Raw genomic sequence first — 15052 nt, forward strand, 5'->3', positions numbered from 1 at the left:
ACTCTATGTTCATATTATTTCTTGTTGTTGAGAAGGAACCTGTAACATACAACTAATAAAACTTGAAACCTACAATAGGGCAACATTTATCATAAACACCCTAGTCTTTCTTAACTTGTCCATCAAATTCTCTCTCACTGGCTTCCTAATTCCTTACTCTATGCCCCCCCCTCTCCCTCCTCCTCCTCCTCCTCCTCCTCCTCCTCTCTCTCTCCTCCCTCCTCCTCCTCCCTCCCCTCCTCCTCCTCCTCTCTCCCTCCCTCCCTCCTCCTCCTCCCTCCTTCCTCCTCCTCCCTCCTCCTCCTCTCTCCCTCCCCCTCTCTCCCTCCTCCTCCTCCCCTCCCTCCCTCCCTCCCCCCTCCCTCCTCCTCCTCCTCCTCCTCCTCCTCCTCCTCCTCTCTCTCTCTCTCTCTCTCTCTCTCTCTCCTCTCTCTCTCTCCCTCCCTCCCTCCCTCCCCTCCCTCCCTCCCTCCTCCTCCTCGTCCTCCTTCTCCCTCCCTCCCTCCCTCCCTCCCTCCCTCCCTCCCTCCTCCTCCTCCTCCTCCTCCCTCCGCCTCTCCTCCTCTTCCTCCTCCTCCTCCTCCTCCTCCCTCCTCCTCCTCCTCCTCCTCCTCCTCCTCCTCCTCCCCCCCCTCCCTCCCTCCCTCCCTCCCTCCCTCCCTCCCACCATCCTCCTCCTCCTCCTCCTCCTCTCTCCCTCCCTCCTCCTCCTCTCTCCCCTCCCTCCTCCTCGTCCTCCTCTCTCCCTCCTCCTCCTCCTCCCTCCCTCCCTCCCTCCCTCCCTCCCCTCCCTCCCTCCCTCCCTCCCTCCCTCCCTCCCTCCTCCCTCCCCTCCCTCCCTCCCTCCTCCTCCTCTCTCCCTCCTCCTCCCTCCTCCTCCTCTCTCCCTCCCTCCTCCTCCCTCCTCCTCCCCCTCCTCCTCCCCCTCCCTCCTCCTCCTCCTCATCCTCTCTCCCTCCTCCTCAGGGGTTCCCTGGTGCCACAGGACAACCAGGTCCAAAGGGCAGGAAGGGCGAGTTCGTTCAGGCCAAAGAGAAAGGTGAAGTATTCTTATTCACTTTCTTTTCACACACTTGTGCACCTTGTGACACACCATTATGCATGTAAGTCACAGGAGGTTGGCGGCACCTGAATTGGGGGAACGGGCTCAGTGTTAATAACTGGAGCGGAATAGGTGGAATGGTATCAGATACATCAAACACATTGTTTCCATGTGTTTGATACCATTCCATTTGCTCCATTCCAGCCATTATTATGAGCCATCCTCGCCTCATCAGCCTCCACTGGTGTAAGTGTATGTGTAAACTAGTGTGTTTGTGTGGGAACTCTACAGGATATGCCGGGGACCCAGGAGACCCAGGTGCGACAGGTGACCCAGGAATGCAGGGCTTCCCTGGGCCCAGTGGGATCAATGGATTCCCTGGGAATCGTGGTCCTTCAGTAAGAACTCCCTACACTCATCGAAAGAAACGCACTATATAGAACCTAAAACGGTTCTTCGGCTGTCGCCATAGGAGAACCCTTTGAAGAATCATTTTTGGTTCCAGGTAGAACCTTTATGGTTCCAGGTATAACCTTTTTGGGTTCCATTTAGAACCCTTTGCACAGAGGGTTCTACATGGAAACCAAAAGGGTTCTAACTGGAACCAAAAAGGGTGCTCCTATGGGGACAGCCGAAGAACCCCTTTGGAACCCTTTTTCCTAAGAGTGTACAGTCTCTCTTTCCCACCTCACAGTGTCACCACTTACATTCAGATATACTGTATATAACCTATTCAAATATTATAAGCACTAGCTATCTACTTTTCTATTTTTTATTGATAATAATAGCTGTTTAAGTCAATGCAGCTGTGTAGATCTTTAGCATAACACTGAGGGATATGTTCTGAATTTATGTATCCTGTGTTCTCTGTTCTAGGGAGATGCACCTGCTGGGCTCACTGGAGAAAAAGGTTATCAGGGCCGGGCGGGTCTGCCTGGGTTGTTGGGACAGATGGGAGAACCAGGACGGGTTCTAGGTGCAACTAAAGGGGTTCGAGGGTTGCAAGGCGATGATGGGGAGCGGGGTCATGCTGGTATCGAAGGTCAAGCTGGCGATCCAGGTGTGTTACCCTCTCCCTCTTCTGTCTTTCTCTCTCTCTCTCTCTTTCCCAGTCACTCTGACTCCTTCTGTCTCTCTCTCTCCCTCGCTTTCCCAATCACTGACTCCTTCTGTCTCTCTCTCTCCCTTGTTTTCCCAATCACTCTCTCCTTCTGTCTTTCTCTCTCTTTCCCAGTCACTGACTCCTTCTGTCTCTCTCTCTCCCTCGCTTTCCCAATCACTCTCTCCTTCTGTCTTTATTTCTCTTGCTCATTCTCTCCATCCCTATCTATCCTTCTCTCTCTGTCTCTCTCTCTCTCTCTCTTTCCCAATCACTGACTCCTTCTGTCTTTATTTCTCTTGCTCATTCTCTCCATCCCTATCTATCCTTCTCTCTCTGTCTCTCTCTCTCTCTTCCTCTCCTTTTATCTCTCTCCACTATCGCTATTTGTGGGAACAACAGAAAGACTAGTTGCAGTTGTGGACTCCAAGGACTTGTCATGAATGGGGGTGTGCGAGAAGTTCTTATACCCTCGTGTCCATGATCGAAAGGATTCTTCCACCTTCATCTTTCCTCACCTCTCTCCAGATGGGCCCTGATGCAGTCCGTCTGCATCCCTCAATCCAACCACAACAGTACATGTTTGAGATCATGCTTGAACTTTTTCTAACCCTTATTTCGAATGCATCTCCTTTTCTTTCTATCTCTCTCTCTCTCCAATCTCTCTCTCATTGTCATTGAAAGGAGTGTCTGGCTGTAGTCCGAGAGGAGATGGAGAACAGAATGACATCACAGGTAGCTGGACTAACAGCATTTTGATCAAGTTACTCAACTTCACGACTGGTACTTTGCTTCCATAGCCTTTGTTTCTTGGGTTAGCTTCCAGTCACTGTGTATAGAGTTAGAGTTAAATTCAGTTTTTTTTTGTTTTTTGTAACTGGTTTCTCCCCTCATAGTCTCATCTTCAGTTAGTTGGCTAATATGTATGTTATTTTATTTTTGCTATGCTCTGATTCACAATCCACACTGAGCAACTGCATTGTCGAACCAATGCAAAAAGCAGGCAAAAACCACTGAAGTGTGCAGTAGAGCAGTGAAGCAACAGATCCAAAATGGCTGCTGTGAGAACCGTTCTTCTAGTAATTGCTGATACAATCTGTGTGTTATTTTTTTACTCAGGTGATTGCGATGCCATAACTGGACCACCCGGTATACCAGGACCACCAGGACCCCACGGGTTAGAAGGTTTCCTAGGTAAGCTTTTAGCTTTTAGAATGCAAAACAGAAAATGTGTCATATGCCCTGTTTTTTCCTGTCAAGATCCAAATTGATGTCTAGCTTCCTGTATGTCCTTTTGTCTGTGCTTCAGGTCTCCCAGGTCAAAAAGGATCAACAGGTGTACTTGGAGATAATGGGGCCAAAGGAGAGATAGGAGATCAAGGCAGAGGAGGGTCACCTGGATATCCAGGTGATGATTTTGCTGCTTTAACTGTTATACTATTCTATGGCTGTGTTTACTATGGTGAAAGAGCTGATCTGATTGGTCAAAAGATCAATTACTGGAAAAAAGATCAGAATTGGGCTGCCTGTGTAAATACCATGGCATTGTTGAATACTCGTTTCTGATTGGCTTGAAGGGCATTCTAGAGCGTGCATTATACACAGAGCATCAGAGCAGATCACAGGTACATTTACTCCCACTTGTAATGGATGCACTTAGGCCTAGAGACCGATTCAGACTTGGAACATTTCCTACACACGCCTTTCCTACGCATTTCTCAGTATTTGGTATTCAGACATACATTATTCAGTCACATAACGTGTTCTGTAGGTGTGGCTACCTTTTGCTCTCTGAATACATTTCATTAAACTGCTGAAAACCCTCCCATTTGCTGGCCAACAGATTTTCTGGTGGAGTTTTCATTCAATAGGGTTTTCAGCTCTTATCAATAGCTCTTATCAAGTTGTAAATGACAGTGCATGGTTAGTGGTGTTATTAATATTATTTATATAGGAAGAAAGTAGATGAAAGAAGTTAGTCATGGTTTCCTCTCGCATGAAGGTGGTGGAATTATTACGGAATGAAGACAAGGTTAGAATATCTGTAGACACAACTACACCACACCTTCATTTATTCCATCACCACCCCAAACAAATAGCTGGTGAATAGCAGGCTATTCTCGTGCTTAAGTTCTAGGTCAGAATACACATAGAGAGAAAAGCGTATAAGAAGGTAATTACGTTTACACACACTTAACTTTGGTTGGAATCCGCCCCTAGTGCTTTAATACTGCTGGTAGTTCTAATGGTCTGGTCCTCTCTCCCAGGTTTTAGGGGCCTCCATGGAGACTTGGGTCAGCCCGGCTCAAAGGGTAATTCTGGAACCCAAGGTCTGCCAGGTCAACAGGGTCGGAACGGGGAGCCAGGAGAGAAGGGACCTCACGGGGAGATCTGGGGAGCGTCGACCGGACAACGTGGAGAAGTGGGTCTTCCTGGAGAGCAGGGACCTAAAGGGCTCAGCGGAGAGCCTGGAAACGAGGGTTACCCAGGTGGGTACTAATACCATAACAAACCTGCAAGATGAAAAACTACAATTTCTCCACATTTTCAAACGTGCATTTGGAAAGTATTCAGACCCCTTCCCTTTTTCCACATTTTGTTACTTTACAGCGTTACTCTAAAATTGATTAAATTATTTTTTGGCCTCATCAGTCTACACATAATACTGTACCCCTTGACAAAGCAAAAACAGGGTTTTAGACATTTTTGCAAATGTATTACATATAAAACCAGAAATACCTTGTTTACATCAGTATTCAGACCCTTTGCTAAGAGACTCGAAATTTGAGCTCAGGTGCATCCTGTTTCCATTGATCATCCTTGAGATGTTTCTACAACTTGATTGGAGTCCACCTGTGGTAAATTTTATTGATTGGACATGATTTATATAAGGTCCCACAGTTGACAGTGCATGTCAGAGCAAAAACCAAGCAATGTGGTCGAAGGAATTGTCAGTAGAGCTCCAAGACTGGATTGTGTCGAGTCACAGATCTGGGGAAAGGTAGCAAAAAATTTATTGAAGATCCCAAGAACACAGTGGCCTCCATCATTCTTAAATGGAAGAAGTTTGTAACCACTAAGACTCTTCCTAGAGCTGGCCACCCAGCCAAACTGAGCAATCAGGGGAGAAGGGCCTTGGTCAGGGAGGTGACCAAGAACCCGATGGTCACTCTGAAAGAGCTCCAGAGTTCTTCTGCGGAGATGGGAGAACCTTCCAGAAGGACAACCATCTCTGCAGCATTCCACCAAACAGGCCTTCATGGTAGAGTGGCCAGACGGAAGCCATTCCTCAGTAAAAGGCACATAACAGCCCGCTTGGAGTTTGCCAAAAGACACCTAAAGGACTCTCAGACTATGAGAAACAAGATTCTCTGGTTGATGAAACAAAGAATGAACTCTTTGGCCTGAATGCCAAGCGTTACGTCTGGAGGAAACCTGGCACCTACTGTGAAGAATTCCTCGGGTCGGCAGATATCCTAGTGGTTAGAGCATTGGGCCAGTAACCGAAAGGTTGCTGGAACGAATCCCCGAGCTGAGAAGGTAGAAATCTGTCGTTCTGCCCCTGAACAAGGCATTTAACCCACTGTTCCCCTGTAGGCCGTCATTGTAAATAAGAATTTCTTCTTAACTGACTTGCCAAGTTAAATAAAGGTTAAATTTGCATCATGCTGTGGGGAAGTTTTTCAGCAGCTGGGACTTTGAGACTAGTCAGGACCTCAGACTGGGGCTAAGGTTTACCTTCCAACAGGACAACGACCCTAAACACACAGCCAAGACAACGCAGGAGTAACTTCGGGACAAGTCTCTGACTGTTCTTGAGTCGCCCAGCCAGAGCTCGGACTTGAACCCGATCGAACATCTCTGGAGAAACCTGAAAATAGCTGTGCAGCGATACTCCCCATCCAACCTGATAGAGCTTGAGAGGATCTGCAGAAAAGAATGGGAGAAACTCCCCAAATACAGGTGTGCCAAGCTTGTAGCGTCATACCCAAGAAGACTCGAGGCTGTAATGTGCTTCAATAAAGTACTGAGTAAATGGTCTGAATACTTATTTAAATGTGATACTATGAATGGCACTGGAGGGGGTGGCTGCCGTTTTACGGGCTCCTAACCAACTGTGCTATTTTTGCGTTTGTTTTTTTACTTATTTTGTTCATTATGTTGCTGCTACCTTCTCTTATGACCGAAAACAACTTCTGGACATCAGAACAGTGATTGCTCACCTCAAACTGGACAAAGATTTTTTATTTAATGAGTCCTACGCAAAGAATATACTGCTTTCTCGGGAACGGGCCCAAATCCCCGTCATTAGCGTGAATAAAAAACAGAGGTCGGGCTGCATTCTGAGAATTTGTAGGCGCGTGAGTAAACCTCCACTACTATCCGTTCTATTGGCCAACGTGCAATCATTGGAAAACAAACTGGATGATATACGATCAAGACTATCCTACCAACGGGACATTAAAAACTGTAATATCTTATGTTTCATCGAGTTGTGGCTGAACGACGACACGGATAATATAGAGCTGGCTGGATTTTCTATGTATCGGCAGGACAGAGAAGCTACGTCTGATAAGAGAAGGGGCGGGGTGTGTGTCTATGTGTCAATAACAGCTGGTGCGCCATGTCTAATATTAAAGAAGTCTTGAGGTATTGCTCGCATGAGGCACAGTAACTTATGATAAGCTGTAGAACACACTTTCAACCAAGACAGTTGTCATCTATATTCTTCGTAGCCATCTATTTACGACCACAAACCAATGCTGGCACTAAGACCACACTCAACCAATTGTATAAGGTCATAAGCAAACAGGAAAATGCTCATTTATAAGTGGCGCTCCTAGTTGCCAGGGACTTTAATGCAGACAAACTTAAATCCATTTTACCTCATTTCTACCAGCATGTCTAGACCACCTTTACTCCACACAAAGAGACACATACAAAGCTCTTCCTCGCAATCCATTTGGCAAATGTCCTCCTGATTCCTGCTTACAAGCAAAAACTAAAGCAGGAAGTACCAGTGACTCGCTCAATATGGAAGTGGTCAGATGACACGGATGCTACGCTACAGGACTGTTTTGCTAGCACAGACTGGAATATGTTCTGGGATTCATCCAATGGCATTGAGGAGTATACCACCTCAGTCACCGGCTTCATCAATAAGTGCATCGATGACGTCATCCCCACAGTGACCATACATACATATCCCAACCAGAAGCCATGGATTACAGGAAACATCCGCATCGAGCTAAAGGCTGGAGCTGCCTCTTTCAAGGAGCGGGACACTAATCCATACTCTTATAAGAAATCTTGCTACACCCTCAGATGAACCATCAAACAGACAAAGCATCAATACAGGATTAAGATTGAATTATACTACCTTCCGAGTGGCGCGGTGGTCTAAGGCACTAGTGCTAGCTGTGCTACTAGAGATCCTGGTTAGAGTCCAGGCTCTTTCGCAGCCGGCCGTGACCGGGAGACCCATGGGTGGCACACAATTGGCCAGCGTCGCCCGGGTTAGGGGAGGGTTTGGCCGGCAGGGATGTTCTTGTCCCATCGCGCTCTAGCGACTCCTGTGGCAGGCCATGCACGTTGACACGGTCGCCAGGTGTACGGTGTTTCCTCCGACACATTGGTGCGGCTGGCTTCTGGGTTACTTGAGCGTTGTGTCAAGAAGCAGTGCGGCTTGGCTGGGTTGTGTTTCGAAGGATGCACAGCTCTCGACCTTCACCTCTCCCGAGTCCGTACGGGAGTTGCAGCGATGAGACAAGACTGTAACTACTGTACCAATTGGATACCACAAAATAAAAAAATAAGGGGGTACAAAATTATTATAATTTTTTTTATATATTGAATCCTACTACATCATCTCTGACGCTCGTTGGATGTGGCAGGGCTTGAAAACTATTACGGACTACAAAGGGAAACCCAGCCGCGAGACGAGCCAGACGAGCTAAATTCCTTTTATGCTTGCTTTGAGACAAGCAACACTGACGCATGCATGAGAGCACCAGCTGTTCCGGACGACTATGTGATAACACTCTCGGCAGCCGATGTGAGCAAGACCATTAAACAGGTCAACATTCACGAAGCCGCGGGGCCAGACGGATTACCAGCATGCGCGGAACAACTGGAAAGTGTCTTCACTGACATTTTTAACCTCTCCCCTAGATGTTTCAAGCAGATCACCATAGTCCCTGTGCCCAAGGAAGCGAAGGTAACCTACCTAAATGATTACCGCCCCGTAGCACTCACGTCGGTAGCCATGAAGTGCTTTGAAAGGCTGGCCATGGCTCACATCAACAGCATCCATCATTAAGTTTGCTGATGACACAACAGTGGTAGGCCTGGTCAACTACAACGATGAGACAGCCTATAGGAGAGGTCAGAGGACTGGCAGTGTGGTGCCAGGAGAACAACCTCTCCCTCAACGTGAGCAAGACAAAGGAGCTGATCGTGGACTACAGGAAAAGGCAAGCCGAACAGGCCCCCATTAACATTAACAGGGCTGTAGTGGAGCAGGTCGAGAGTTTAAAGTTCCTTGGTCCAAACACACCCTGCCAAAACAAAGAAATAGAAAACATAGAAAAAGAACATAGAATGCCCACCCAAATCACACCCTGACCAAATCCAAATAGAGACATAAAAAGCTCTCTAAGGTCAGGGCGTGACATAAGGGCTTGTAGTAGTAAGCATTTCACCTGTTGTATTCGGCACATATGACAAATAATGATTTGATACTTCTGATTTTTATTTTTAATACATTTGCAAAAAATCTAAAAACCTGTTTTTATTTTGTCATTATGGGGTATTGTGTGTGTAGATTGATGAGGGGGGGAAACTATTTAATCCATTTTGGAATAAGGCTGTAATGTTTTAAAATGTGGAAAAAGTCAAGGGGTCTGAATACTTTCCGAATGCACCGTATAGTTATTGTAATGGCCTCTCTCTGCCCTTCTCTCTTAGGGATGGGAGGCATGCCTGGTATGATTGGGTTCAAGGGCGACGTAGGTCCTTCAGGTCTGCAAGGGGAGCAAGGAGGACCGGGAGCTGCTGGGAAGTATGGCTGGCCAGGTGTACCCGGAGCGGCTGGTGTCCCTGGACCAACAGGAAGCACCGGACAACCAGGTCAGAAACATGACTGATTAACTTCTCTTTTTTAACTTTTTTTCTGTTTGCTTGGAAGAGATATAACCTAATACACTGTGTATGTGTCACTTCCAGGTTTGAGCGGAAACAGGGGTGATCAGGGGGACCCTGGCACACCAGGGCCCATAGGACTAAAGGGGACACTGGGGGAGTTTGGTAGTCAGGGCGCTGAGGGAAACACCGGAGACCAGGGTGACCCCGGAGTGCCAGGACCTACAGGACACTCTGGCCTGCCAGGGTTCAAGGGTAAGTTATTATACACAGTGTAGTCATGTTCTGTGCGATGTTCTACTTATAGAGTTAGTGGTCATATATGGTCATACTCTCACAGTCCAAATGTCATTTTCTGATGAATAGTTGATATGATGATGCGATGTCACACTAGAGTTTTGCAGTGAGGAATGAAATACACTGAGTATACAAACATTAGGAACACCTGCTCTTTCCATGAAATAGACTGACCAGGTGAATACAGGTGGAAGCTATGATCCCATATTGATTCACTTAAATTAGTGCAGATGAAGGGGAGGAGACAGGTTAAAGAAGGATTTTTAAACATTGAGACACTTGAGACATGGATTGTGTATGTGTACCATTCACAATATTTTTGTGCCTTTCTGAACGGGTTATGGTAGTAGCTGCCAGGGGCACCGGTTTGAGTGTGTCAAGAACTGCAGCGCTGTTGGGTTTTTCACTCTCAACAGTTTCCAATGTGTATCAAGAATGGTCCACCACTCAAAGAACATCCAGCCAACTTGACACAACTGTGGGAAGCATTGGAGTCAACATGGGCCAGTATTGTAGAGTCTATGCCCCGACAAATTTAGGCTTTTCTGAGGTCCAAAGGGGGTGCAACTCAATATTAGGAAGGTGTTCTTAATGTTTGGTATACGCAGTGTATATCATAACTAGATGCTGATGTGAGGACTATCCTCCTGACTTGAGATGTCACTTCCTGTTCCAGGTATCAAAGGGTCTCGTGGCATGTCAGGGTTTGGAGGAATGCCTGGTGTGTCGGGCCTGAAGGGCTTCTCTGGACAGAAAGGAGAGACTGGCAATCCCGGCGAATTTGGCCAGAAAGGAAACATGGGCGACTATGGTTCAAAGGGTGAGACGGAACTGCCATTAGAATTGTGTGTGTTTCTGTGCTCTTCTGCTCTCTTTCCCTGTCCCTCACTTTCTCTTTCGATCCTTTTATCTGATTTGACACTCACTCTCACCCCCACTGTCTCCTAGGTGACCGTGGTCTGAGGGGTCCAACTGGCGAGAAACCCCACATCCCTCGTCAGATCATCAAAGACATGAAGGGGACAAAGGGAGAAGATGGAACCACAGGACAGATTGGATTCACTGGACCCAGAGGTGAGTAGGGATATTCAGGCTTCATGCCCTCCCTATCCCCCCTCTCTTCTTTATTCACATTCTGTCCTCCTCATCCTCCTTTTCATTTCACTAGTCTCATTCTGATCCCCTCTTCACCTTCCCTCTCTCTCTTCCACAGGTCCTAAAGGTTTTCCCGGTGTTCCGGGAATGGAGGGCTACCACGGCGTTCCCGGAGACCCCAGCGATGAGAAGGGTTTCCAAGGCAACCCAGGCGCACAGGGACTTCCGGGGCCAAAAGGAATGCCTGGTCTGACAGGATCAAATGGAATCAGCGGCTTTCCCGGGATGTCTGGTCACAGGGTGAGACCATGTTGTCTGGTTCCCATTGTGTCTCTGCTGCAGCCTGCACCTGTAGTTTTCATGCTAAACATGTTCAACGACCAGGTTAGAACAGACGGATATCTCTGTCCGATCTAATGCTGTATCTCTATGTGTGTTTTTCAGGGGGATAAAGGTAACCCCGGTGCCTACGGATCCTCAGGAGATCCAGGAGTGAAGGGTGTCAAAGGTATGACGCCCCCTGTCCGTCCCAAAACTCATGGATACGTACAGTACCGTAGACGCCAGTAGTCCTCCAAACTCCACTTTCCAGCAGTTTCAACTCAGTTAAATCTTGTCTTTGTTAAGCACTTGGACTCGAAGCTAAAGTCCCAGGCCTATTTAAGTTCCACAGAAGAAAGAATGAGTAGTAAAAGGTACTTGCTGAAATACGTCATTGTTTTCTTTTCCAGGTGAGGGGGGTGCCGTAATTGACATGCCCGGATCCACAGGACTGAGGGGGGAGGATGGTTTCCCTGGGGTTCCAGGTGAGTCACTCATTCAGACTGGCTTACTTCATTTGCACTAGGAACTACAGATGTTGTATCTTAATTTCATCACTCTGTTGTCGTAGGAAATTCAAATTTTGAATTTACATAAATTCACTGAAAACCAGTAGTTCACTTTCTTTCACTAGATATCACACCTAAACTATAGCTGTAGACAAAACTAATTTCCTGTTAGACATAATCACTTTTTTATATACAGTACCAGTCAAAAGTTTGGACAGACCTACTCATTCAAGGGTTTTTCTTTATTTTTACTATTTCCTACATTGTAGAATAACAGTGAAGACATCAAACTCTGAAATAACACATATGGAATCAAGTAGTAACCAGAAAAGTGTATAACAAATCAAAATATATTTTATATTTGAGATTCTGCAAAGTAGCCACCCTTTGCCTTGATGACAGCTTTGCACACTCTTGGCATTCTCTCAACCAGCTTCATGAGGTAGTCAGCTGGAATGCATTTCAAATAACTTTTCAATTAAAGTTCATTTGTGGAATTTCTTTCCTTCTTAATGCGTTTGAGCCGATCAGTTGTGTTGTGACAAGGTAGGGGGGGTATATAGAAGATAGCCTTATTTGGTAAAAGACCAAGTCCATATTATGGCAAGAACAGCTCAAATAAAGATATATGAATGAGTGATGGTACAGAACGGCATAGGCAAGATGCAGTAGATGGTATCGAGTACAGTATATACATATGAGATGAGTAATGTAGGGTATGTTAACATTATATTAAGTGGCATTGTTTAAAGTGGCTAGTGATAAAGAAAATTACATCAATTTTTCCATTATTAAAGTGGCTGGAGTTGAGTCAGTATGTTGGCAGCAGCCACTCAATGTTAGTGGTGGCTGTTTAACAGTCTGATGGCCTTGAGATAGAAGCTGTTTTTCAGTCTCTCGGTCCCAGCTTTGATGCACCTGTACTGACCTCTCCTTCTGGATGATAGTGGGGTGAACAGGCAGTGGCTCGTGTGGTTTTTGTCCTTGATGATCTTTATGGCCTTCCTGTGACATCGGGTGGTGTAGGTGTCCTGGAAGGCAGGTAGTTTGCCCCCGGTGATGCGTTGTGCAGACCTCACTACCCTCTTGAGAGCGTTACGTTTGTGGGCGGAGCAGTTGCCGTACCAGGCGGTGATACAGCCCAACAAGATGCTCTCGATTGTGCATCTGTAAAAGTTTGTGAGTGCTTTTGGTGACAAGCCGAATTTCTTCAGCCTCCTGAGGTTGAAGAGGCGCTGCTGCGCCTTCTTTACCACGCTGTCTGTGTGGGTGGACCAATTCAGTTTGTCCGTGATGTGTACGCCGAGGAACTTAAAACTTACTACCCTCTCCACTACTGTCCCGTCGATGTGGATAGGGGGGTGCTCCCTCTGCTGTTTCCGAAAGTCCACGATCATCTCCTTTGTTTTGTTGACGTTGAGTGTGAGGTTATTTTCCTGACACCACTGTCCGAGGGCCAGTTACCTTAGCTTTTTTGGGATCAGGAACAATGGTGGCCCTCTTGAAGCATGTGGGAACAGCAGACTGGGATAAGGATTGATTGAATATGTCCATAAACACACCAGCCAGCTGGTCTGTGCATGCTCTGAGGACGCAGCTGGGGATGCCGTCTGGGCCGGCAGCCTTGCAAGGATTAACACATTTAAATGTTTTACTCACGTCGGCTGTAGGGAAGGAGAGTGCGCAGGTTTTGGTAGCTGGCCGTGTCAGTGACATTGTGTTGTCCTCAAAGCGAGCAAATAAGTTGTTTAGTCTGTCTGGGAGCAAGACATCCTGGTCCGCGACTGGGCTGGTTCGGGAAAGTCGTATTCCTGGTCGTAATGATGGTGAGTTGACGTTGCTCTTATATCCAGTAGTTCCTCCCGACTATATGTAATAAAACCTAAGATTACCTGGGGTACCAATGTAAGAAATAACACTTTAAAAAAAATACTGCATAGTTTCCTAGGAAAGCGAATGGAGGCGGCCATCTCTGTCCAGGCCGGCTTCAACCCAATTGAGTTGGTTTAGGATGAGTTTGACCACAGAGTGGAGGAAAAGCAGCCAATAAGTGCTCAGCATATGTGGGAACTCAAGACTGATGGAAAAGCATTCTAGGTGAAGCTGGTTGAGAGAATTCCAAGAGTGTGCAAAGCTGTCATCAAGGCAAAGGGTGGCTACTTTGAAGAATCTAAAAATCTATTTTGATTTGTTTAACACGTTTTTGGTTACTACATGATTCCATATGTGTTATTTCATAGTTTTGATGTCTTCACTATTATTCTACAATGTAGAAAACAGTCAAAATAAAGTTAAACTCTTGTATGAGTAGGTGTGTCCAAACGTTTGACTGACACTGTATATATAATCTAATCATCCTGCTTCAGGATTATTTTACTCCTGCTACAAAACTGGTCAAATTAAGATCCTACATCTGCATGGACTGGTGAGAGCAAATACCTGGTAGGCCTCCACCATATTGCTTTTACCTATTCTATGTTATCAGATCAGTGCAGATGAAGAAAATTAGTCTACTTAAGATGCTCTCTGAGAAGTGTTACCATGGTAACAGTGTTCCTGATGCCCTCTGTCTCTCCCTACAGGTCAGAAGGGCTACATTGGGAATCTGGGAGACAGGGGAGGTGGAGGTTTCCATGGTATTGAGGGCATGAAGGGCGTGCCAGGTGAACCTGGCACAGGAGGACCTGTAGGTAAGAGACTTGACTTCTTGCCCTGTTGCTCACATTATTAGAATGAGTGTCATTCATTGCCTGTGTCTGACTGTTACCTGTCTGACTCTATGTGGTTGTTGTCTCCAGGATCTGATGGTCAACAAGGGTTTCCAGGCAACCAGGGTACGAAGGGATGGCCTGGGGTCCCCGGAGAATCAGGCACACATGGACAACCAGGCTTCCCCGGACAGAGAGGTACACACACACACACACACACACACACGGGTGTGCACATACACAAAACCTTTGCCTTAACACTGTCTTTGATCTGCTCCTCTCTGCAGGTTTCCCGGGACTAAAGGGTATATTCGGACTGGATGGGCTGAAGGGTCAGAAGGGAATCCCTGGACTTCCAGGTCAGGATAACTTTGGAACCCCAGGTGACCCCGGTGCTAAGGGATCGAGGGGAGAGACAGGTATACCCAACTCCGATGTTGGGACACCCGGATCGCTGGGTTTGAAGGGAGTTCAAGGACAACCAGGTTAGTCACTGCTCCTAAAGAAACATTGCATTTTTTTGTTACAAAGTTTGGAGGACATTTTGTGTTTTATAGTGTCTAAGACCTCCCTCTTCTCTTCTTGTCCTCAGGTGACCAGGGCCAGGTGGGACCCCCAGGGTTTCAGGGCCCCCAAGGGCCACAGGGCACCTCAGACAGACCCGGACCGTCAGGAGAACCTGGCTTCCCTGGACCCAAAGGACTGCCAGGTGGAGTAGAAAATGACGGAGTGGAATGTGTCGATTTAGAGTAGATTAACGGACCGAGTTTTTATCCTCTGGGATGTGTAGTGTGTGAAGTGTTTTGTGTGTGTATTTGGTGTGCTAATAATGGTTGTTTTG

General features: G+C 46.8%; 1 protein-coding gene across 1 annotated transcript in view; it reads left to right on the forward strand.

Annotated features, from left to right (window-relative positions):
- The window catches only part of LOC109904925 (collagen alpha-2(IV) chain-like), a 122779-nt gene that overhangs the window by 103770 nt on the left and 3957 nt on the right, over window positions 1–15052 (forward strand). Inside the window, exons 16-33 of the mRNA XM_031802204.1 lie at window positions 967–1039; window positions 1334–1440; window positions 1919–2102; window positions 2826–2876; window positions 3261–3335; window positions 3451–3549; window positions 4409–4630; window positions 9108–9269; window positions 9366–9536; window positions 10255–10398; window positions 10527–10652; window positions 10792–10973; window positions 11118–11181; window positions 11405–11479; window positions 14086–14193; window positions 14302–14409; window positions 14499–14696; window positions 14804–14920. Of these exons, the coding sequence (XP_031658064.1) occupies window positions 967–1039; window positions 1334–1440; window positions 1919–2102; window positions 2826–2876; window positions 3261–3335; window positions 3451–3549; window positions 4409–4630; window positions 9108–9269; window positions 9366–9536; window positions 10255–10398; window positions 10527–10652; window positions 10792–10973; window positions 11118–11181; window positions 11405–11479; window positions 14086–14193; window positions 14302–14409; window positions 14499–14696; window positions 14804–14920 (2266 nt within the window). The remainder of the gene's footprint in view (window positions 1–966; window positions 1040–1333; window positions 1441–1918; window positions 2103–2825; window positions 2877–3260; window positions 3336–3450; window positions 3550–4408; window positions 4631–9107; window positions 9270–9365; window positions 9537–10254; window positions 10399–10526; window positions 10653–10791; window positions 10974–11117; window positions 11182–11404; window positions 11480–14085; window positions 14194–14301; window positions 14410–14498; window positions 14697–14803; window positions 14921–15052) is intronic.

Source organism: Oncorhynchus kisutch, linkage group LG2 (assembly GCF_002021735.2).
Source record: "Oncorhynchus kisutch isolate 150728-3 linkage group LG2, Okis_V2, whole genome shotgun sequence".
NCBI lineage: Eukaryota > Metazoa > Chordata > Actinopteri > Salmoniformes > Salmonidae > Oncorhynchus > Oncorhynchus kisutch.